Here is a 24105-nt window from a genome sequence, read left to right on the forward strand (position 1 = left end):
GCAGCCATATTGTTACACTGACAGCCATATTAAATAGCCATTGGACAATTATTATTCTACATAGTTATTAGTGACACTGGCAGCAATATTGCTACACACAGAAAGATTGTTATGAAAGACTTTCTAATGACACACTGACACACATATTACACTGTTATTACACACAGTTACTAGTGACACAGGCAGCCATATTGCTACACACAGGAAGACACTGTTATTAAACACTATTATTGACACAAGTAGCCATATTATGACACTGACAGCCATATTAAATTGGACCATTGTTATTTTTACAGTTATTAATGACAGGGGAGCCATATTGCTACACATAGGGAAGTAGAAGGCCATTGTTATTACACACAGTCATTAGTACCACAAGCAGCCTCATTATTAAAGTGGAAGCCATATTAAATAGCCATTGGGCCATTTCATATTTTCATTAATGACACAGGCAGCCATATTGCTACTAACAGGGAAGCAGGAGGCCATTGATATGACAGTAATTAAAGACAGAAGCAGCCATATTGTTACACTGACAGCCATATTAAACAGCCATTGGACAATTATTATTCTACATAGTTATTAGTGACACTGGCAGCCATATTGCTACACACAGAAAGATTGTTATGACAGACTTTCTAATGACACACTGACACACATAGTACACTGTTATTACACACAGTTACTACACACAGTTACTAGTGACACAGGCAGCCATATTGCTACACACAGGAAGACACTGTTATTAAACACTATTATTGACACAAGCAGCCATATTATGACACTGACAGCCATATTAAATTGGACCATTGTTATTTTTAGTTATTAATGACAGGGGAGCCATATTGCTACACATAGGGAAGTAGAAGGCCTTTGTTATTACACACAGTCATTAGTACCACAAGCAGCCACAATATTAAAGTGGAAGCCATTTTAAATAGGGCCATTGGGCCATTTCATATTTTCATTACTGACACAGGCAGCCATATTGCTACTAACAGGGAAGCAGGAGGCCATTGATTAAAGACAGAAGCAGCCATATTGTTGCAGTGACAGCCATATTAAAACACATTGAGCCATTGTTATTTCACACTGTTGCTGCCCCTGTCTATTCCATCAAGGGTAGGGCCTTGCAGCCGTGACGTCACGGACCGCCTCAGGCAAGCAGCCAATCAGGAGACGCGGAGGAAATGAAGTCACGGTATCCATCCGCGCCGTGTGGCCCGTGTCCCTCCGCGCCGCTCTCCCCTCTTTGTACGCAGCTGGCGGTTAGTGTCCGGCGGGTGTGACCGGGGGGAGGGAACCCCGGGGCGGGACCGAGCCTGGGAGCGAACGGGGCTGCGCGGCAGTAGGAGGAGGTAAGAGGCCGAGTGGGCGGGAAGGATGTACGGGTAGGCCCTGGGGCCCTGCAGTGTCGGGGTGCGGGAGTCCAGGCCACAATGTAACCTTCCACCTCCATGTTGCTTCATGGGGATTATTTTGTGAGGAGGAGCATGGTGTAGGGGTGAGGGCTCCCTGCTGTGAGTCTGTAGTGGGGTGTAAGCATCAGCACCCATGGGTGGGACAGCACCAAGGGGAATGGGGGGCTCACACAAGTGAGGGGTGGGACAATGGCAGCACCAAGGGGCCCCTCAGGCACAACTATATTATTATTATATTGCTGTGTATGTATATATATATATATGGCTGCCTGAATGCACACAGCTATCCCTGTCATGTACTGGCCAACTGGCCCATATATATATATATCATAGAGATGTGCGCGCCCAACGTTTGGGCCTTTATTTGCCCCCTTCCTCAGGCCGCAAGGATTCCCAGCCCCGCGGGTTTGACTCTGTGTGTATATATATATATATATATATATATATATATATATATGGCTGCCTGAATGCACACAGCTATCCCTGTCATGTACTGGCCAACTGGCCCATATATATATATCATAGAGATGTGCGCGCCCAACGTTTGGGCCTTTATTTGCCCCCTTCCTCAGGCCGAAGGGATTCCCAGCCCCGCGGGTTTCACTCTGTGGCCGTAGAACCGCATTTATGCGAATCCAGTTGCCCAATCCGTGATCTCCGGCTTTAGCCAATGAAATTGGAACCTGTTAGGGTTTAAAGGGGAAATATTGCGTGAAAAAAACATATGAATTGTACTTATCTCCCTATAGAAGGAATGGGCTTTAAAAAGTAGTGTTTTGGGTGTATTTATTGAAAATATCTTTATAAAACTCCACTAGTCCCGCCCATCTGTCCCACTTCCTGCTGGTTCCTTTCCCAGGCCCGCCCACTTCACCTTAGCACAGGAACCAATCAGCAGCTAGGCTGACCTGATAGGGACCCGAAGGCTGTCTGTGCTTGTGATTGGTTCTCCCACTCCTACTGTGCTTCTGGCAGGGACCGTTGGGACACGCCCACCCCTCATATGAAACCCAGACAGGGACCTGAGAGGATCTATAGGGAGCTCCAATAAAGGGGCCATTGTTACAGATTAATGTTTAGCCCAAAGGGAAACCAGCAGGTCCATTCCGTTTGTGTCCATATATTCTCTCCTGTGGGATATAGGAACTCTGGGTCGTTACCATGGTTACCTTTGGGCACAAAGTTCTTGTTCTGCCCTCGGATCATACCAAATTGAGCCCCAAACGGAATTTCGTTGGAAGTTGCACAATGTGTACCGGGCGCTGGGCCCAGAGCACCGGGGAGCCGAGTTCTGTTGGGTTATTGTAAATGAACCATAATTGCGAAATAATGATTTCTATTTATTTTTGATGTTTTTAGGATTAAAGGCAGAACTTGCAGCTGAATTCTCCGTGTCCAGGGATCAAATAGAAGGTACTGTTGGACTCTCGGCTCTGTCGCTGTATGTAGGAGGTTGGACTATTGGTTGGACTATTACAGTTGGTACATTAGTTGGTCAATTTCCCAGCAGCCCCTTCAGCCCCTACTGAGCATGCTCCCTGAGCGTTACTAACGTCTGTCCCATAGCAACTGTTACAGTTGGTACATTAGTTGGTCCATTTACCTGCAGCCCCTACTCAGCATGCTCACTGAGCGTTACTAATGCCTGTCCCATAGCAACTGTTACAGTTGGTCCATTAGTGGGTCCATTTCCCAGAAGCCCCTTCAGCCCCTACTGAGCGTGCTCACTGAGCATAACTAATGCCTGTCCCATAGCAACTGTTACAGTTGGTCCATTAGTTGGTCCATTTCCCAGCAGCCCCTTCAGCCTCTACTGAGCATGCTCCCTGAGCGTTACTAACATCTGTCCCATAGCAACTGTTACAGTTGGTCCATTAGTTGGTCCATTTCCCTGCAGCCCCTACTGAGCATGCTCACTGAGCGTTACTAATGCCTGTCCCATAGCAACTGTTACAGTTGGTCCATTAGTGGGTCCATTTCCCAGCAACCCCTTCAGCCCCTACTGAGCATGCTCACTGAGCGTTACTAATGCCTGTCCCATAGCAACTGTTACAGTTGGTCCATTAGTTGGTCCATTTCCCAGCAGCCCCTTCAGCCCCTACTGAGTATGCTCCCTGAGCGTTACTAACGTCTGACCCATAGCAACTGTTACAGTTGGTACATTAGTTGTTCCATTTCCCAGCAGCCCCTGAAATGGAACCATGAAGGATTTATAAACCCCAAAGTATGAGTATGAAGCAGTACAGGGGTATATGTAGCCCCCAAGCATGGTTGCAGAATGCCTACTGCCTCTAATACCCCAGTCCATACCCCGGAACTGACTTTGTGGCAACAAGAACACCCTGACTCTTTTGCATTTAGGTCTCCTCAGAATTTTCATGGGGTTCCACGTGGGTCTTTATTTCAGCATGGCAGATACACTAAACTCTCACCCCCCCCCCCCCCCCCATTTGCTGGTTATAATGGGCGGAGTCTGCATAGGGAAGCCACGCCCTGCTTCATTTGGCGCTCTGTGTTTTACAGATTTAACAGAACCCAAAACGCGTGTCAGCTCTGGGGTCACGTCTTTTGGGGTTGGGATTTGGCACATCCCTCTGTTTTTATAGTATATTTGTTTCAGTGAAACATAAAGGACTTTGGTTGAATCAGATTTAAACCCCTACATTAGAAACTGCTCCTGATCTGTAAGCCCGAGACACCCGCAGAATTATGTGATTGATAGTATTACAGGGGATAAGGGTAAGCGCAACCCAATAATCAGGCTGCTGGAACAGAACAGGGGTATTTCAGACTCCTCCTGTTTAGGGAGGGGCTGACATAGTCACATGACTGAGGGAAAATACCAGGAAATATGCACAAACCTTCTAACCACATGACTCGTGGCCCTGGCCGACCCTTTTGCTCAGTTGCCCCAGGTGGGGCCTGTGTCTGACTGGAATGTGCAGCATCCCTCTCTCTTCCCAGAACCATGGACACGGATCTGTTTATGGAATGTGAGGAGGAGGAGCTGGAACCCTGGCAGAAGCTGAGTGATGTGATCGAAGACTCGGCAGTAGAGGATTATAGCTACATGGACAAGAGCTCTTCAGGTACCCCGGGGTCTCCTCATACATACCCACCCTCCCAGCTTAATTAACTTAGGGGGCTGTTCCTGCTGAATTGTGCTTAGTACAGGGGAATCCCTATGTGCCACAGTTTTATGGTATCTCTCTGTACAGGCTATGGGCAAACTTAGGGGGCTGTTCCTGCTGAATTGTGCTTAGTACAGGGGAATCCCTATGTGCCATAGGTTTATGGTATCTCTCTGTACGGGCTATGAGCAAACTTAGGGGGCTGTTCCTGCTGAATTGTGCTTAGTACAGGGGAATCCCTATGTGCCATAGTTTTATGATATCTCTCTGTACAGGCTATGAGCAAACTTAGGGGGCTGTTCCTGATGAATTGGGCTTAGTACAGGGGAATCCCTATGTGCCATAGTTTTATGGTATCTCTCTGTACAGGCTATGAGCAAACTTAGGGGGCTGTTCCTGCTGAATTGTGCTTAGTACAGGGGAATCCCTATGTGCCATAGTTTTATGGTATCTCTCTGTACAGGCTATAAGCAAACTTAGGGGACTGTTCCTGCTGAATTGTGCTTAGTACAGGGGAGTCCCTATGTGCCATAGTTTTATGGTATCTCTCTGTACAGGCTATGGGCAAACTTAGGGGGCTGTTCCTGCTGAATTGTGCTTAGTACAGGGGAATCCCTATGTGCCATAGTTTTATGGTATCTCTCTGTACAGGCTATAAGCAAACTTAGGGGACTGTTCCTGCTGAATTGTGCTTAGTACAGGGGAGTCCCTATATGCCATGGTTTTATGGTATCTCTCTGTACAGGCTATGAGCAAACTTAGGGGGCTGTTCCTGCTGAATTGTGCTTAGTATAGGGAATACAAAGAAAGAAATGTAAGTAGTTATGGGAATGGAGTTGGGGCTCAGTCTCTCGTCTCTCCCCCACAGTATCAGTCAATCTGCAGCCGGTGGCTCCTCTTCCCGTGGTCACTCAACAGCCCCTGAACAGCCATTTCTCCACCGCCACCACCATAACCACCAGCGCTGCGCAGAACAGCGACTCTGCCAAGAAAACCTTGGTGACGCTCTTTGCAAATAACAGTGGTAAGTGGCCCCCGTGGCGCATGTGTGTCTCGCTGCAAAAGCGGCCCCTTGGTGCTCCCTGTGCATTATGGGATATTCATGATTTCTGTCTCTCATAGGTCAGACGCCAATTGTGCAGTCGAGCGGGCAGCCCCTTATACTGACCCAGAATGCTGGCGCTGGCCTGGGCACGATGGTCCCTCAGCCGATGCTGCGCCCAATGCAAGTCATGCAGAACGCCAACCACGCCAGCAACTCATCCGTGGCCACCCAGCCCATCTTCATCACTACCCAGGTAAGGGCAAATATGGCGGCTGTGGTACCTACTGACATCCAGTCTACCATTTCCTGTTTATGGGCGGGACCCTGCCCTGGGCGGGGCTCACTCAGCAAATCGGCACAGTTCTTTAACATGCATTAATGGCTTATTGGTTTGTTGCAGGGTTTCCCGGTGCGGAACGTGAGGCCGGTGCAGAACGCCATGAACACCATGAATCAGGTGGGGATAGTGCTGAACGTGCAGCAGGGCCAGACTGTCAGACCCATCACTATCGTGCCAGGTAAGTCCGAATTGGACCCCAGTCTGTCACCTGGATCAGTCCGCTCATTAGCGGAAGCCATGTTTATCCAGCTTTCCTTGGTCTGTATCCTGTCCCTTTCTCTCTCCGCCCCCAGCGCCAGGCACCCAGTTCATGAAGCCAGGTGTGGGGGTACCGCAGGTCTTTACCCAAGTGACCCAATCTTTCCATGATTCTGGTTCTGTATCCTGTCCCTTTCTCTCTCCGCCCCCAGCGCCAGGCACCCAGTTCATGAAGCCAGGTGTGGGGGTACCGCAGGTCTTTTCCCAAGTGACCCAGGTCAGACCGGCGCCTTCTGTTCCAGTGCGGCCAGCCACCAACACCTTCACCACCGTCATCCCGGCCACCCTGACCATCCGAAGCACAGTACCCCAGTCTAACGCACAACCCAACAAGCCCACGGCAAGCATGGCCACTACCTCTGCACCCAGCCAGCCCATCCGACAGATTGCCATGCAGCCTCAACAGACCCAGATCCTGGCAACCAATCAGAACAGCCAGAGCACGAGCTCCAACCTTGGTAAGCTTGGTAAGCTGGGTCTCTCCTGTCCTTCCCCAACTTGGTACCAGTGACTGTGGGAGAGTGAATAGTTACATATGGGTCGGTTCCCCCTAGGCCCAAACTGTACTAATGGCAGTGAGGTGTTTATGGGTCAGTCCCCCCTAGGCCCAAACTGTACTAATGGCAGTGACGTGTTTATGGGTCGGTTCCCCCTAGGCCCAAACTGTACTAATGGCACCGACGTGTTTATGGGTCAGTCCCCCCTAGGCCCAAACTGTACTAATGGCAGTGACGTTTTTATGGGTCAGTCCCCCCTAGGCCCAAACTGTACTAATGGCAGTGAGGTGTTTATGGGTCGGTCCCCCCTAGGCCCAAACTGTACTAATGGCAGTGACGTGTTTATGGGTCAGTCCCCCCTAGGCCCAAACTGTACTAATGGCAGTGACGTGTTTATGGGTCGGTTCCCCCTAGGCCCAAACTGTACTAATGGCAGTGACGTGTTTATGGGTCAGTCCCCCCTAGGCCCAAACTGTACTAATGGTACCGACGTGTTTATGGGTCAGTCCCCCCTAGGCCCAAACTGTACTAATGGCACCGACGTGTTTATGGGTCAGTCCCCCCTAGGCCCAAACTGTACTAATGGCACCGACGTGTTTATGGGTCAGTCCCCCCTAGGCCCAAACTGTACTAATGGTACCGACGTGTTTATGGGTCGGTCCCCCCTAGGCCCAAACTTTACTAATGGTACCGACGTGTTTATGGGTCAGTCCCCCCTAGGCCCAAACTGTACTAATGGCAGTGACGTGTTTATGGGTCAGTCCCCCCTAGGCCCAAACTGTACTAATGGCACCGACGTGTTTATGGGTCAGTCCCCCCTAGGCCCAAACTGTACTAATGGTACCGACGTGTTTATGGGTCGGTCCCCCCTAGGCCCAAACTTTACTAATGGTACCGACGTGTTTATGGGTCGGTCTTTTGTACAATGGTCGCCCACTGACCAGTTTAACCCATGCTTTCCCAGTGAGTATTGCCAACCTGGTGGCTGTCAATAAGACCGGGGAGCCCAACGACCTGGTGAAGTTCGTGAATGCGGTGAGCGGCAATCAGAGTGCGGTTCTGAACTCCAGCCAGATTGTCCTGCCCAGCACCACCAGCAGCAGTACCAGTAACAGCAGCAGCACCGTGCAGAGGATCCTGCCCCCCGAGCCATCGGGAATGAAATGTAAGAAGCTCACCCTTTTACTTTCTGGGTTCTGCTCAAACATTGGGCCCGGATATAATGTCCCATCACCGTTCCCCCCCCCCCGTCCATATGTACTCACTGGTATCTCCTCTCACCTCTCAGGTACCGCTGCCTCCGTATCCTCCGCCGACTCCTCCGACAGCAACAGGAAGTTCTGCCCAAGGTGCCGTGCTCAGTTCCGTGTGACGGAGGCGCTCAGAGGCCATATGTGTGTAAGTCCCCCTCCCTCCTCCTCCTCCGATGAGAGTACAGGTATAGGACCCGTTATCCAGAATGCTCTGGACCAAGGGTATTCTGGATAAGGGATCTTTCCGTAATTTGGATCTCCATACCTTAAGTCTACTAAAAAATCAATAAAACATGAATTAAACCCAACAGGATTGTTTTGCATCCAGTAAGGATTCATTATATCTTAGTTGGGATCAAGTACAGGTACTGTTTTATTATTACAGAGAAAAGGGAATCATTTAACCATTAAATAAACCCAATAGGGCTGTTCTGCCCCAATAAGGGGTAATTATATCTTAGTTGGGATCAAGTACAGGTACTGTTTTATTATTACAGAGAAAAGGGAATCATTTAACCATGAAATAAACCCAATAGGGCTGTTCTGCCCCAATAAGGGGTAATTATATCTTAGTTGGGATCAAGTACAGGTACTGTTTTATTATTACAGAGAAAAGGGAATCATTTAACCATTAAATAAACCCAATAGGGCTGTTCTGCCCCAATAAGGGGTAATTATATCTTAGTTGGGATCAAGTACAGGTACTGTTTTTTTATTACAGAGAAAAGGGAATCATTTAACCATGAAATAAACCCAATAGGGCTGTTCTGCCCCCAATAAGGGGTAATTAAATAAATCTTAGTTGGGATCCATTACAAGATACTGTTTTATTAATACAGAGAAAAAGGAAATTAGTTTTAAAATTCTGAATAATTTTGATTAAATTGGGTCTATGTGAGACGGCTTTCCGTAATTTGTATATTTCTGGATAACGGGTTTACGGATAAGGGATCCCATCCCGGTAATACTGGTGCTTTATGGTGCAGATAACAGGAAGCTATAGAGGGGCAGTATTAGAGGCTCTCACCTTTATGGGATGGAGGGAAGCCCTGCAATAGGAACATAACTGTACATTGTGTGTGCGTCTCCATTAGCACAATATAGAGGGAAATTGAGAGTATATAATGGGAAGCCTTGGTGGGAAGGGTTTGGGGGATCGGCGGAGGCTCTCACCTGTGCTTATAACTCACTTTCCACTTACACGACCTCCATTTTACAGTACTGCTGCCCAGACCTTCTGGATTTCTCTAATAAGAGCAAGGAATCGGAGCTGCCCTCACAGACCACCCAAGCGATCTGCACTGACAAAATTATATCGGCAGCCACTCCCTCATCCACCACTCCTTCCACAACGGCGCCCCCCGCGGGCAAGGGGCAGGAATCTTCTCAGGAGGAAGGCATGCAGGGCAAGCTCATCATGCTGGTGGATGACTTCTACTACGGGCGGGATGTTGGGAACACCTACCAGATGCAGTCCTATCCCAAAGTGGCCACGACGTTCCGCTGCCCGCACTGTACCAAGAGGCTAAAAAATAATATACGGTAAGGGTTTGTCCTGCTCCTCTGGGTCCCTGGGGTAAAGGGGAAATAGTTAAACTCTATTGGATGTAGGGCATTGGCTTAGATAGGGGTGCCATACTGCTTAGTTGGCCCACAAGTTGGAATTGAGCTGATAACCTGGGTACCATTTGGGGCAGGGTTTTGGTATCTAAGTAGTATGATGCCCAGGGGTTTTTGCTAGTGGTTTACTCCTCAGTGGGTGTCTGTGCCATGCAACCCCAGATCTAGGGGTGTAACCTGTTACCCATAACTCCTTGCTTCCTTTAGGTTCATGAACCACATGAAACATCACGTGGAGTTGGACCAACAGAACGGTGAGGTGGACGGGCACACCACGTGCCAACACTGCTACAGGCAGTTCTCCACCCCCTTCCAGCTGCAGTGCCACCTGGAAAACGTGCACAGCTCGTACGAATCCACAAGTAGGTGCCACACACAGGGGGAGGAGCGATTTAGGCCCAAGGGCCCCTGGGCTGGCTTTGATAGGAGAGTTGGCCCTGCTAAGCATTATCATCCGCAGACATTCTGCCTATAGCATAGGAACATAGGATTGGGGCTGGTACAAAATTTGCCACAATGGCGCCTACCCACTGGCTCTGATTGTGACCTCCTAGAATGAAGGGAAGAAGATTTATAGAATTCTGTAGTGTAATTAACAGTTACTTTGGCCAACTAGCGCAGTAGATCTGGTTCAGAATTCGGCCAAGATTCTGCCGATTCAGCCGAATCCATGGTCCTGGCTGAATCTGAATCCTTAATCGTGACTTTTTGTCACATAAACACAGAAGTAGAAAACTTTTTTTTGTTCTTTTTTTGTTTTACCCTTCAAGTTAACGTAATTTGCATATGCAAATTGGGATTCAGTTTTGTAATCGGCCGAATCTTTCACAAAGGATTTGAGGTTCGGCCGGATCCCAAAATAGTGGGACCTTCTGTGATTCATTCATGTGATTGGACGACACAGGGATTACTTTGTCCCTTATTAGCTGCTGGGGGCGGGCGTAGTAAAAAAAAGAGTGGGTAGCAATATTCGATGAGAATGATGGGGAATGATGGGAAATTATGGGAGTGGGGGGCAGGGCTTGACGTGTAAGGGTGAAGACAAACATCGAGTTGTCGCAGCGACTTTTTCCTATTGGATATTTTTCTTAGTAAATGTTATACATTCAGGGGGGAAAAAAGGTTTAGTTTTACAGTTTTAGTGAATGTTGCCCCTAATGGTCGCTGTTGCCCCTAATGGTCGCTGTTGCCCTGGCAGCCAAGTGCAAGATCTGCGAGTGGGCGTTTGACAGCGAGCCCCTATTCCTGCAGCACATGAAGGACACGCACAAACCCGGCGAGATGCCCTACGTGTGCCAGGTAAGGGCAGTTGTCTCTCTTCTCTGCCCCTTCCCCCCCCCCCCCCCAACCCCCCCCCCCCCCCCCCCCCCCCCCCCCCCCCCGCTCGGCTCACTTCCCTATCCTCCATTTCTCGCGGGCAGGTCTGCCAGTACCGATCCTCCATTTACGCCGAGGTGGACACGCATTTCCGGCTGAACCACGAGGACACGCGCTACCTGATGTGCGTCTATTGCCTGAAGGTGTTTAAGAACGGAAACGCCTTCCAGCAGCACTTCATGCGCCACCAGGTCAGTCCCTTTTCTGTTTCCCATCAGCCCTCTGGGGGCGAGTTTTTAAATCCCTGTTGAGTTTAATGGCGCCTGTATCACCGCCTGTTTTCTTTCTCTCGGCACGCGCCTCGCCCCCCCACCGTGGAACCCGCAGAAGAGCGTCTATCACTGCAACAAGTGCCGCCTACAGTTCCTCTTCGCAAAGGACAAGATCGAGCACAAACTGCAGCATCACAAAACCTTCCGTAAGCCCAGGCAGCTGGAGGGGCTCAAACCCGGGACAAAGGTAAGGGGGTGCTGTTTGGGGTGGGGGGGGTGATATAGGGAAGAAATTGATTGGCTGTAAGGGACAGTGTAATGGAACCTGGCCTGCTGTATTGCCCAGGGATAGTATAATGCAGGGGTCCTCAAACTTCTGACCCAAGGGGCCGGATCAAGGGCCCCTCAGACTGTTGGGGGGGCTGGACCACCATCACCAGCAGCCACCGCCGGGGGGGGGGATGCTGGTGAATTAGCCCACATTCTCTTTCACATCACGCCCACCACCGCCTCCATCAAACCAGACTGTTGTCTTCACCTCCCAACTCGTCCCCCCCAGCGCTACGGTAAGTCCTACCTGTACCAGTTCCCCCTGGAGTCCGTCCTCCATCTCAGCTCCCTGCTGAGTCCTCTCTCTCCACTTCCAGGTGGGAGGACGCAGTGGGGGGCCGGATCCAATCCGTGGGCCGTAGTTTGGGGACCGCTGGTATAATGCCTGACCCTTCCCTGTGCATCCCCCCCCACCCACTTCCTCTCATTCTCCGTCCCAATAGGTTACAATCCGGGCATCGAGGGCACCGTCACGGTCCCTTCCTGTATCGTCGGCAGACACCACGTCGATGCCCTTAGTGGACATGGACACGGACTCGCTGGCCGACTCGCTGTATTCCATGCAGTACAAGCGCACGGTGAAGAAGACGTCTGAGAATCTCTCCAACATCCACACCAAAAGGTGACTGTGCCCCCCACTAGGTGCCCGACTTGTGCCCTCGGACCTTGGGCACTGGTGTACATTACAGTTGTAAGAGAGAGAATCTATGTAGGGGGGCATTAAATGATGTGCAAAACTAAAATGCACCCCTAGTGATGGGGGATGGAGTGCACTTAGAGCAGAGGTGGGCAAACTATAGCCTACCATCTCGTGCCCCCTTAAAAGAATTACAGCCCCTGATTGGTTGCGCCCCGTGCATGCGCATGACATCAGCACACACGGGGCGCAATCATATAAAAGGATGCAGCCGGAGGAGGGAGGGAGCCGCAGGTAGCTGGGGGAAGAGGGAGAGATGGCGGATGCTGGTGGGAGGACGCTGGGATGGAGGATGCTGGGGGTGGAGCTGGAGGATGCTGGGTGGGGAGCTGAGAGGCCCTGTAATTTGTGACACTGGCCTGGCCTGGCGGTAAGTCAATGTGACCCCTGAGCCAAAAAGTTTGCCCACCCCTGACTTAGAGTATAGATTTTGGGGAGTCACAGAACCTCATCTCATTTATTATTCCTTTCACTTTCTCATCATTTTTGTTGTTGCCCCCAGACCACCCTATGGCAGGCAGTCGTGCCTGGAGTGCAGCTTGGACATCACTGACTTCCAGAACCACTTCCCCACCTACGTGCACTGCTCCCTGTGCCGCTATAGTACCTGCTGTTCCCGGGCGTACGCCAACCACATGATCAAGTAAGTACCCTCCAGCTGGCCAGTTTGTAAAGGGATTCATGGGTGGGTATTGTGTATATACTGTGCCAGTGACACTGGTTGGGTCAGACAGACCCGGTATTGTGTATATACTGTGCCAGTGACACCGGTTGGGTCAGAGAGACCCGGTACTGTGTATATACTGTGCCAGTGACACCGGTTGGGTCAGGCAGACCTGGTATTGTGTATATACTGTGCCAGTGACACCGGTTGGGTCAGGCAGACCTGGTATTGTGTATATACTGTGCCAGTGACACCGGTTGGGTCAGACAGACCCGGTATTGTGTATATACTGTGCCAGTGACACCGGTTGGGTCAGGCAGACCTGCTATTGTGTATATACTGTGCCAGTGACACCGGTTGGGTCAGGCAGACCTGCTATTGTGTATATACTGTGCCAGTGACACCGGTTGGGTCAGACAGACCCGGTATTGTGTATATACTGTGCCAGTGACACCGGTTGGGTCAGACAGACCCGGTACTGTGTATATACTGTGCCAGTGACACCGGTTGGGTCAGACAGACCTGCTATTGTTTATATACTGTGCCAGTGACACCGGTTGGGTCAGACAGACCCGGTATTGTGTATATACTGTGCCAGTGACACCGGTTGGGTCAGACAGACCCGGTACTGTGTATATACTGTGCCAGTGACACCGGTTGGGTCAGACAGACCTGCTATTGTTTATATACTGTGCCAGTGACACCGGTTGGGTCAGACAGACCCGGTACTGTGTATATACTGTGCCAGTGACACCGGTTGGGTCAGACAGACCTGCTATTGTTTATATACTGTGCCAGTGACACCGGTTGGGTCAGACAGACCCGGTATTGTGTATATACTGTGCCAGTGACACCGGTTGGGTCAGACAGACCCGGTACTGTGTATATACTGTGCCAGTGACACCGGTTGGGTCAGAGAGACCCGGTACTGTGTATATACTATGCCAGTGACGCCGGTACTGTGTATATACTGTGCCAGTGACCCATTTGCCCTTTTGTTTTCCAGTAACCACGTGCCGAGGAAAAGCCCCAAATACCTGGCCCTCTTTAAAAGCTGCAAACCCAGGTCAGTGCCGTGAGTGAGGGGAAGGTGTGGGACGGCCGTGGCCGCGACTCTCTTTGACCATCTTCTCTCCATTTCTTCGCAGTAGCGTTGTGGCACTTACCTGCTCGTCGTGTCCGTTTGTCACTCGGATCGGGGACGCGATGGCCAAGCACCTGGTGTTTAACCCGGCTCACTCCTACTGTAACGTCATTTACCCCGGTGAGGCCCCTCCCTTATCTGCCTTTGGCCCTTCAGATCTAATTGGTTGGTGTTTATCATGGGAGACACACTACAGATCATGGCTTTTGCTCATATATAATTTTATTTATGTTTTATTTTCAGGTTCATCCTCAAGCTGCTTTTTAAGGTAAGGGCTTTTCCCAGCTGTTTAGAATCTTGGTGGCCCCCCAGCCTAAGTGCATCACTTGCGTTTTCCCTCCTGTTAATGTTAATTCACCTCCCAAATACTCCAAATACATCGGCTTATAATGGCCACCGCCACTTGTTTCTGTGCCGCCCTTCTGGGTTGCTAAATACTCCTAGCTGTAATGATAGTGCCCTCTAGTGGGCAGATGATGATGAGATACACCTGATGGGCATACACCTGAAGATCCGCTCACTTGGCAAGGTTGCCAAGCAACCTCATTCGATCGCCCCCGCCAAGTGAGCGGATCTTCTCCCGATATCCCCACCTACTGGTGGCCGATAACAGGGAAAATGTAGGCTAATTCGATCGCATTGCCAAGCGAGCGGATCTTCTCCCGATATCCCCACCTACGGGTGGGCAATATCGGGGAAAATGTAGGCTCATTCGATCGCCCCGCCAAGCGAGCGGATCTTCTCCAGATCTCCACACCTACAGGTGGGCAATATCGGGGAAAATGTAGGCTCATTCGATCACCCCGCCAATCGAGCGGATCTTCTCCCGATATCCCCACCTACGGGTGGGCAATATCAGGGAAAATGTAGGCTCATTCGATCACCCCGCCAAGTGAGCGGATCTTGATGGGCGATATCGGGGAAAATGGAGGCTAATTCGATTGCCTCGCCAAGCGAGCGGACCTACGGGTGGGCGATATCGGGGGAAATGTAGGCTAATTCGATCGTTTGGCCCTGGCGCAAAGCGATCTAATTATATTGGCGGCATTGGGGCAGTCGGTTCGCAATCCCCGATCCGACTAAATCTTTTAACCTGCCCGATTGATATCTGCCCAATTTCAGGCCAGATATCGGTTGGGCATGCCCCTCGTTCCTGCCCCTACACGGGCCGATAAGCTGCCAAATCGGTCGAAGTGCCCGTGTATGGCCACCTTGAGTTGGCTTCCAGTATAGTGTCCCATAAAATATCATACCCATTACTGTGGCTGAGTTGACCCAAACCTGTGGTTCTGTAGGTTTCCCTAACAGGTTGGCTTCTTCTCTGTTATTACAGGATGGCGTCGAAAACCCAAGAGGACGATGTCCGGAGCTACAGGACCGCAGTCGCCACTGTCGGCACCAGCGAGAAGGTGTCGGAGGAGGCGCTCCCTGTATCCGAGGCTCCCAGCCTGGAGGAGGTCAATCACACTATCAATGTGGAGGAACTGGAGGAGGAGCTGGAGGAGAAGCCAGATGAAGCGGAGGCCGGAGAGCAGGAAGCTCAGAATAAGCAGGAGCAGCTGAGCGTGAAGAAATTGCGTGTGGTTCTGTTTGCGCTGTGCTGCAACATCCAGCAGGCCGCTGAGCACTTCCACAACTCCCCGCAGCGAATCCGGCGCTGGTTGCAGAGGTTCCAGACGTTTCAGGAGGAGAACCAGGACAACCTTTCGGAGGGCAAATACCTAGGGGCAGAGGCAGAGGAGAAACTGGCAGAGTGGGTGCTCGCCCAGAGAGAGCAGCAGCAGCCAGTGAACGAAGAGACCCTCTTCCAAAAGGCCACCAAGATCGGGCGGTCCCTGGAAGGGGGCTTCAAGATCTCCTACGAGTGGGCGGTGAGGTTCATGCTGCGGCACAACCTGAGCACCCACTCCAAAGTGGCTGTGGCACATCCGCTCCCCAAGGAGATGGAGTCCAACTCCAAGACTTTTATTGAGTTCGTCCAGCGCCAGATTCACAGCCAGGACCTGCCGCTGTCCATGATCGCTGCCGTCGATGAGATCTCGCTCTTCCTTGACCTGGAGGTGCTGGGCAGCGATGAGCGGAAGGAGAACGCTCTGCAAACGGTAGGGACCGGGGAGCCCTGGTGCGACGTGGTGGTCACCATCTTGGCCGACGGGAGTCTTCTGCCCACTTTGGTGTTCACACGGAGCAGCAGCTCGGGGGAGGTCCCCGAATCCATCATCCTGGAGGCCAGAGAGGACGGTTACACGGACGACGAAATCGTAGAACTTTGGTCCTCGCGGGTTTGGCAGAAGCACGCGGAGTGTCCGAACAACAAAGGCATGGCGGTGGTGGACTGCCACCGAACGCACCTCTCCGAGGAAGTCCTGTCTATCATGAGTTCCACCTGCACCTTGCCGGCCATAGTGCCCTCCGGCTGCAGCTCCAAAATACAACCGCTCGACGTCTGCATCAAAAGGGCCGTGAAAAACTTTTTGCATAAGAAGTGGCGGGAGCAGGCCCGGGAGATGGCCGAGGCCACCTGTGACTCCGACATCCTCTTGCAGCTCGTTCTGTGTTGGCTGGCCGAGGTCCTGGAGGTCATCACCGAGCACCCAGAGCTGGTCCAGCAGTCCTTCCTGGTGGCCAGTGTCCTCCCGGGACCCGACGGCATCGCCAACACGTCCAAGCGCAACGCCGAGATGCAGGAGGAGCTCATCAACTTGCTGGAGGAGCAGCTCAAACTGGGCGTCGGCGAGCAGGACGACGACACGGACCAATGCAACGACAGCCAGCCGGAAGAGTACACCGACCCGGAAGTGCTCCAGCAGCTCTTCGAGGGCGAGAGCGACACGGAATCTTTCTATGGATTTGACGAGACCGAATTAGAGCCCATGTGATCTCAAACTTTTATGCCCCTCCCCCCCAAATTGTATGATGTTGGGTTTAATGCATTCCGTGTCCCGCTCGGGGCGTAGGAATTAGTTACACCGCATTATTAGCATTTATTACTTTTATCATTTTTAATCATGGTTTTTCCTGCACAGGAGAAATATGGTGACTTCAGTTGTGCCCCCTAAAGATCCGATGCCCCCCAAAGATCCGATGCCCAAGCCCTGTCACTACCATGTTCCCTATACTGCCCCGTATTTGCCCTTCTTTGCCAGTTCTGTCCCTTCACGTTTCCCCGGAGTCGGACAGAACGAGGGCAGAGACCGCAGCACCGCAGTTCTAAACTGGTTCCGTCCCGTAGGGTGGGTTCAATATCGATCCAGTCCAGTTGGGGGTTTTGTACATAGTCACATAAGTTATGGGTGAGACTTGCTCCCCTTATCAAAAGCCCCCACCCTTTCCCAGTACAGTTACTGCAAGGGATGCTGGGACACAAGAGGAACCAGTCTTGGCCCATACACATATATATTCTCTGCCTTCGGAACCAGGTCCGGACCCTCAGCCGGGCACGTGCATGTTCTTGGAGAGAGTTTTTTTTGTTTTTATGTTTTTGTTTTTTTTACCCCCAGCTTTACAGCAGACATTTATCCCTAATAATAAATTCTCAAAATGGCGGATTGGGGCCCAGAGAGCTGCAGGGACCGGGGCGTGTATAGGACAAACCATAGAGGTGTATATAAGCGCAACACAGAGTATAGACGGGCCGGCGGCAGATCTGTGTTTTTTATTAGGTTCAGATGTGATTTTTGTTTTTTTTTTTTTTAATATAAAAAGTGTTCTGTTAACCATTTCCCTGCTGTATGTTTTCTGATTTTTAAAGGCTCGGTACTATAATAAAAGTTTTATGTGAAACCAAACCCCACCCACGCCCTTTAGTGGCAGTAGATTTAGCTCTTCTCCATTGTCATCCTGGGGTACAGACTCCTGAAACTGCCCAGGGTTGGCCCCCCCGGTGTGTTACACCCAAATGGGCTAGAGCTTATGGGTCATCAGTATTAGTTGGGCAGCAAATAGACCAAGCTCCCAGTACCCAGTAACATAGTTTGAGAAGTTCTGTAAGCGGAACCATTGCTCTCAGAGCCCGCCCCCCCCCCCCCCCCCCCCCCCCCCCCCCCCCCCCCCCCAGGTATTGCCCTAATCCCACACATTGGCTGAGCCGGAGCCCTTTGGGAAAGGACCCCATCAAAATGGCAGCACAGCCCTCTCCCTGGGGCTTATTCACACTGCTTGATACATATCCCAATCGAGAACACTGTGGAACTCCACTAAGAACCCTACTCCAAGTATGGACCAGGGCCTCCAGCCCTCTGTACCTGATCATCACCAAGTCCAAGAGCTGGTTACATAGTTAAGTTGGGTTTAACTTGAAGTTCTCGGTAGGGTGCTGTCTTATGCCAACCCAGGCAGATTTAGTATGGGCTATGGGACCTTCTTTCTCACCATCTCCTCTACCTTTTGTCTTTTGGTCTTCTTTCGCTCTACACGGTCTCCATCGACTGAGCTTTCCAGCAGAACTGAGGCTAGAGGGTGGAGTCAGCCCATATTTCCAGGGGGAGGGACAAGGGGTCTTCCTGGGAGAGCGCCCTACCTATGCCAACCCAGGCGGATTTAGTATGGGCTATGGGACCTTCTTTCTCACTATCTCCTCTACCTTTTGTGTTGGTCTTTTTTTGCTCTACACAGTCTCCATCGACTGAGCTTTCCAGCAGAGCTGAGGGTGGAGCCAGCCCATATATCTAGGGGGAGGGACCAGGAGTCTTCCTGGGAGAGCGCCCTACCTATGCCAACCCAGGCGGATTTAGTATGGGCTATAGGGACCTTCTTTCTCACTATCTCCTCTACCTTTTGGTCTTCTTTTACTCTACACAGTCTCCATCGACTGAGCTTTCCAGCAGAACTGAGGCTTAGAGGGTGGAGAGACCAGGAGCAATCAGTTGTCTGTCCCGCCTCCAGAGGTGAATTGTAGAAAGACTGCCCCCCAGACCCTGAGGCTGGCATCTGTGGTCACCACTTTGCAATGATGAGCCCAACTATGGCTTTGGTGAAGGTTGCTTTGTTGTGTCCATCATAAGAGGCTGTCCCTGGTTGCTGTGGTTATGGGTATTGTCGGTTGGAGATCCTGATGGTTCTTGTTCCAGAAAGTTTTGTTGTAATGGTCCAAGGTGGAACCTGGCGAAGGGAATGGCTTGTAGAACCGACACCGAGAAGGTGTAAACAGTCTTCCGGCAAGACTCTTGCTTGGGCTAGGGTTGTGGAGATAAAGGTTTTCACCTTGTCTGGTGGTAAAGAAACCTTTTGAGAGAGTTGAATTTGAGACCCAGGAACAGTATGGTTTGTGTCGGTGAGATCTTGCGGTGGTTTGTCAACAAACACCTGTAGGTATGTGTGTGTCCTGGGTTGCCTTCTGCTGCTGTGGGGGCGTAATTAAAAGGTCATCTAGGTATGGTCGGATTCCATCTTGAATCTTTGGTTGGAACCTTGGGATTTAGTGGTTTCAGGTTGAGTACCAGTCTGAAGGTGTCTCTCTTTTTCCCATACTAGGAATAGATTAGAATAAGAGCATTTGTGTCTTTAGGCCTCTAGGACCTCCTGCACTACCCCAGTCAGTAGCAGAGTGTTGAGAGTGTCTGCTGAAGGAAGGGTTCTCTGTGTGGGGTAGTTCAGGAAGGAAGAAACCTTGATGCTGGAAGATGAGGGGGGAATGACGCTCAGAACTCCCATACTCCGAGGAATTCTTGAAGTCTGCCCCCTACCAGATGTGGTCTGTTCCTGTGGGCACAATTGGCTTTAGATGTTCTGGGCTTTTTGTCATCTGCTGGTGCCAGGCTGATCTGCTACATCTGGTGTTCTGATCCATTGGGAGACGCTCAGACGTAGCAGACAAGCAAAATGGTTCATAGTTTAACCCTTCCATCCCCTTTACCAGTTTAGTTGCAGTCTCTGCACTCTCTCCAGCTCATTAATATTCTTCTTAAGGACTGGAGCCCAAAACTGCCCCCCATACTCACTGTCCCTGCCCCCCCATACTCACTGTTACTGCCCCCCATACTCACTGTCCCTGCCCCCCATACTCAGGGTGAAGCCTTACCAGGGACCTACAGTGGAGGAAATAATTATTTGACCCCTCACTGATTTTGTAAGTTTGTCCAATGACAAAGAAATGAAAAGTCTCAGAACAGTATCATTTCAATGGTAGGTTTAACAGTGGCAGATAGCACATCAAAAGGAAAATCGAAAAAATAACTTTAAATAAAAGATAGCAACTGATTTGCATTTCATTGAGTGAAATAAGTTTTTGAACCCCTACCAACCATTAAGAGTTCTGGCTCCCACAGAGTGGTTAGACACTTCTACTCAATTAGTCAACCTCATTAAGGACACCTGTCTTAACTAGTCACCTGTATAAAAGACACCTGTCCACAGAATCAATCAATCAAGCAGACTCCAAACTCTCCAACATGGGAAAGACCAAAGAGCTGTCCAAGGATGTCAGAGACAAAATTGTAGACCTGCACAAGGCTGGAATGGGCTACAAAACCATTAGCAAGAAGCTGGGAGAGAAGGTGACAACTGTTGGTGCGATTGTTCGAAAATAAAGGACCACAAAATGACCATCAATCGACCTCGCTCTGGGGCTCCACGCAAGATCTCACCTCGTGGGGTGTCAATGATTCTGAGAAAGGTGAAAAAGCATCCTAGAACAACACGGGAGGAGTTAGTTAATGACCTCAAATTAGCAGGGACCACAGTCACCAAGAAAACCATTGGAAACACATTACACCGCAATGGATTAAAATCCTGCAGGGCTCGCAAGGTCCCCCTGCTCAAGAAGGCACATGTGCAGGCCTGAAGTTTGCCAATGAACACCTGAATGATTCTGTGAGTGACTGGGAGAAGGTGCTGTGGTCTGATGAGACCAAAATAGAGCTCTTTGGCATTAACTCAACTCGATGTGTTTGGAGGAAGAAAAATGCTGCCTATGACCCCCAAAACACCGTCCCCACCGTCAAGCATGGGGGTGGAAACATTTTGCTTTGGGGGTGTTTTTCTGCTAAGGGCACAGGACAACTTATTCCCATTAACGGGAAAATGGACGGAGCCATGTATCGTGAAATCCTGAACGACAACCTCCTTCCCTCTGCCAGGAAACTGAAAATGGGTGGTGGATGGGTGTTCCAGCACGACAATGACCCAAAACATACAGCAAAGGCAACAAAGGAGTGGCTCAAGAAGAAGCACATTAAGGTCATGGAGTGGCCTAGTCAGTCTCCGGACCTTAATCCAATAGAAAACCTATGGAGGGAGCTCAAGCTCAGAGTTGCACAGAGACAGAAACCTTAGGGATTTAGAGATGATCTGCAAAGAGGAGTGGGACCAACATTCCTCCTAAAATGGGCGCAAACTTGCTCATCAATTACAAGAAACGTTTGACCTCTGTGCTTGCAAACAAGGGTTTTTCCACTAAGTATTAAGTCTTTTTTTGTTAGAGGGTTCAAAAACTTATTTCACTCAATGAAATGCAAATCAGTTGCTATCTTTTATTTAAAGTTATTTTTTCGATTTTCCTTTTGATGTGCTATCTGCCACTGTTAAAATAAACCTACCATTGAAATGATACTGTTCTGAGACTTTTCATTTCTTTGTTATTGGACAAACTTACAAAATCAGTGAGGGGTCAAATAATTATTTCCTCCACTGTATAAAGGGGCAAAAAGGAGATTTTATACTCCTCAGTTCTGTTGGTAAGCTCGGTCGGGGAGACAGTACAGATAGAAGGAAGGCCAAGAGACATAAGGTAGAAGATAGCGAGAAAGAGGTCCCGGTGCCCATACTGAATCAGCCTGGGTGGGACTTACTGCACTGACAGTTCGGGCCTACGAGAAAAGGATTTTCCGGTGAGTATAAAATCCCCTTTTCTCTATCGGCCCTCCTGTCAGTGCAGACGTATGGGGACGTTCCAAAGCTGTCCCTCTAATTGGGTGGGTAAAAACTTCAGTATGCCGGGCATAGTTTACTTGGCACTATGCCACGGCCGCCTGTAAAACTTTTCGGCCAAACACGGCCGGTTGTGAAGCATAAACATTTAATTTGTAAAATTTAACAAAAGTATTCGGTGAGGTCCACGTGGCTGCTTGGCAAATCTGTTCTGCAGTTGCCATGTTCTGCAGTGCCCACGATGTGCTCTGTGCCCTTGTAGAGTGGGCCTTAACTTTAAAAGGTCTGGTAATGTCTTTTCGGTCATAGGCTGTGTTAATGGTGTCGACTAGCCAACGAGCTATAGTCCGTTTTGGCACCGCTTTTCCCTTGTAAGTCGTAGAGTAGGAAACTAGTAGGTTATCTGAATGTCTATAGATTGCTGATCTTTTCAAGTAAATGCGAACAGCCCGGACAACGTCCAGTTTGTGTAACAGTCTTTCCTTGTGATTTGTGGGATTTGGACAGAAGGATGGTAGTATTATATCCTGATTCATGTGGCGGTCTGTCACCACCTTAGGCAGGAACCCTGGTGATGTACGAAGGACTGCTTTGTCCTGATGAAGGATTAGCCATGGTTCCCTGCAAGACAGTGCCGCGATCTCGGACACTCGCTTTGCCGACGTGATCGCAATCAGAAAGGCAACTTTAAGAGAGAGCCACTTAAGTTCGCATGTTGATAGCGGTTCAAACGGTGGTTGTTGTAACGCTGTCAGGACCATAGGTAGATCCCATGTAGCCAGAGGTTCCCTCAAGGGAGGCCGGGATCTGGTTACTCCTCTGATGAACTGTTGGATTATAGGGTCGTCAGCCCATTTGGTATGTGTTAGTGCTGAAATAGCTGATATCTGTGTCTTAAGGGTGCGTAGGCCCAATCCTTTCTGGAATCCTTCAGTAAGGAATTTCACTACTGACACCGTAGAGATATTGTACCGGTTGCACCAGCCCAGAAGGGTTCTCCAAACCCTATGGTACAGCTTAGTTGTGGACTGTTTACGTGCCTGTAATAAAATGTCTATAGCCTTCTGTGAGCACCCTTGTTGCTTCCACCAACTGGTCTCAAGAGCCACGCAGTCAGTCAGAGCATGACTAAATTGGGGTGTTTTATTGGGCCCTGTGTTAGCAAGTTGGGTATGAGTGGTAGTCTCCAGGGTCTGTCGATTGAGAGATTGATTAGGTCTGTGCACCATACTCTGTTGGGCCAGTCTGGGGCTATGAGAATGGTCGTTGTATTGGTCTGTTTCAGTTTCCAGATTATTTGAGGTAGAATGGCTAATGGAGGAAAGGCATACACTATCCTGAAGTTCCATGGTACCACTAGCGCATCCACCAATGCCGCCTTTGGGTTTCTTGTTCTGGCGCAATAGAGTGGAAGTTTTGTGTTGTACTTGGAGGCTAGCATATCTATCTCCGGGGTCCCCCACCTGTGGGTTAATTGGAGAAAGATGTCGTCGTTGAGCGACCATTCCCCTTGGTCTATGGTTGTTCTGCTCAAATAGTCTGCCTCCCAATTTAGCACTCCCGGTATCAATACCGCCGAGATGTTTGGGACTGTGCACTCTGCCCAGGTAAGTATGCGTGCCACCTCTCGCATGGCCAGTCTGCTGCGGGTGCCCCCTTCTTTGTTGATGTAAGCCACCGCTGTCGCATTGTCGGATTGTACACGGACTGCCCGGTTCTGCAGAATTGGAGACCAGTTCTCCAGTGCCAAGGTGATTGCACGTAGCTCCAGCACATTGATGGGTAGGAGGCTCTCTTCCTGGGTCCAGGTCCCTTGGAGGGTGAGGGGTTGGAACCCCTGAGACTTGCATCCGTTGTGACTACTTCCCAGGTTGTACGTGCCCAACTCTTCCCTTGTCGCAGGTTGTCTACCCTCATCCACCAGAGGAGGCTGTCCTTGGTTGCCTGCGAGATGGGAATTATCTGCTGTAGGTTCTGATGGTTCCTGTTCCAGGATTGTAGGAAGTTGTGCTGTAAGGGTCTGAGGTGAAACCTGGCAAAGGGTATGGCCTCCAGTGAGGATACCATTAGTCCTAGAAGGCGTAGGCAGTCCTCTGCCGAATTTATTGCTCTTGTGTAGAATGATTGGGTAGTCTGAATCAACGTGGTAATCTTGTCTGGGGTTAAGCATACCCTCTGTGTTTTGGAGTCGAACAGTAGGCCGAGAAATATAATTGTTTGACTTGGTGTGAGAGAACTTTTGCGGTGGTT

The 24105-nt window shown here is 50.1% G+C and overlaps 1 protein-coding gene across 7 annotated transcripts; it reads left to right on the forward strand.

The window, feature by feature from the left end:
- Positions 1-1150: 1150 nt before the first annotated feature.
- On the forward strand, positions 1151-17777 carry pogz (pogo transposable element derived with ZNF domain). Of its 7 annotated transcripts, none has more exons than XM_031890758.1 (21): positions 1151-1358; positions 2781-2834; positions 4386-4510; positions 5421-5576; positions 5675-5850; positions 5998-6115; positions 6231-6274; positions 6392-6662; positions 7657-7857; positions 7981-8090; positions 9165-9487; positions 9773-9927; positions 10764-10864; positions 10987-11133; positions 11270-11401; positions 11928-12106; positions 12684-12824; positions 13852-13911; positions 13994-14109; positions 14233-14257; positions 15323-17777. In XM_031890758.1, the coding sequence occupies exons 3-21, from the start codon at positions 4390-4392 to the stop codon at positions 16866-16868; spliced, it is 4122 nt and encodes a 1373-aa protein (XP_031746618.1). In that variant the 5' UTR covers positions 1151-1358; positions 2781-2834; positions 4386-4389; the 3' UTR covers positions 16869-17777. The 7 variants fall into 7 exon arrangements, with proteins under 7 accessions (XP_031746618.1, XP_031746622.1, XP_031746619.1 ...); XM_031890762.1 differs by having other exon boundaries at positions 13997-14109; XM_031890760.1 differs by having other exon boundaries at positions 1152-1268.
- The last annotated feature ends 6328 nt before the right edge of the window (positions 17778-24105 follow it).

This window comes from Xenopus tropicalis, chromosome 8, assembly GCF_000004195.4.
Source record: "Xenopus tropicalis strain Nigerian chromosome 8, UCB_Xtro_10.0, whole genome shotgun sequence".
NCBI classification, from domain to species: Eukaryota; Metazoa; Chordata; class Amphibia; order Anura; family Pipidae; genus Xenopus; species Xenopus tropicalis.

Bases quoted from the DNA above. Each gene is read 5' to 3' on its own strand.
- pogz (XM_031890758.1), top strand. From the start codon at position 4,390: ATGGACACGGATCTGTTTATGGAATGTGAGGAGGAGGAGCTGGAACCC. The intron at 10,865-10,986 runs GTAAGGGCAGTT...TCTCGCGGGCAG, and splicing joins AGATGCCCTACGTGTGCCAG to GTCTGCCAGTACCGATCCTC. The intron at 12,107-12,683 runs GTGACTGTGCCC...TGTTGCCCCCAG, and splicing joins TCCAACATCCACACCAAAAG to ACCACCCTATGGCAGGCAGT.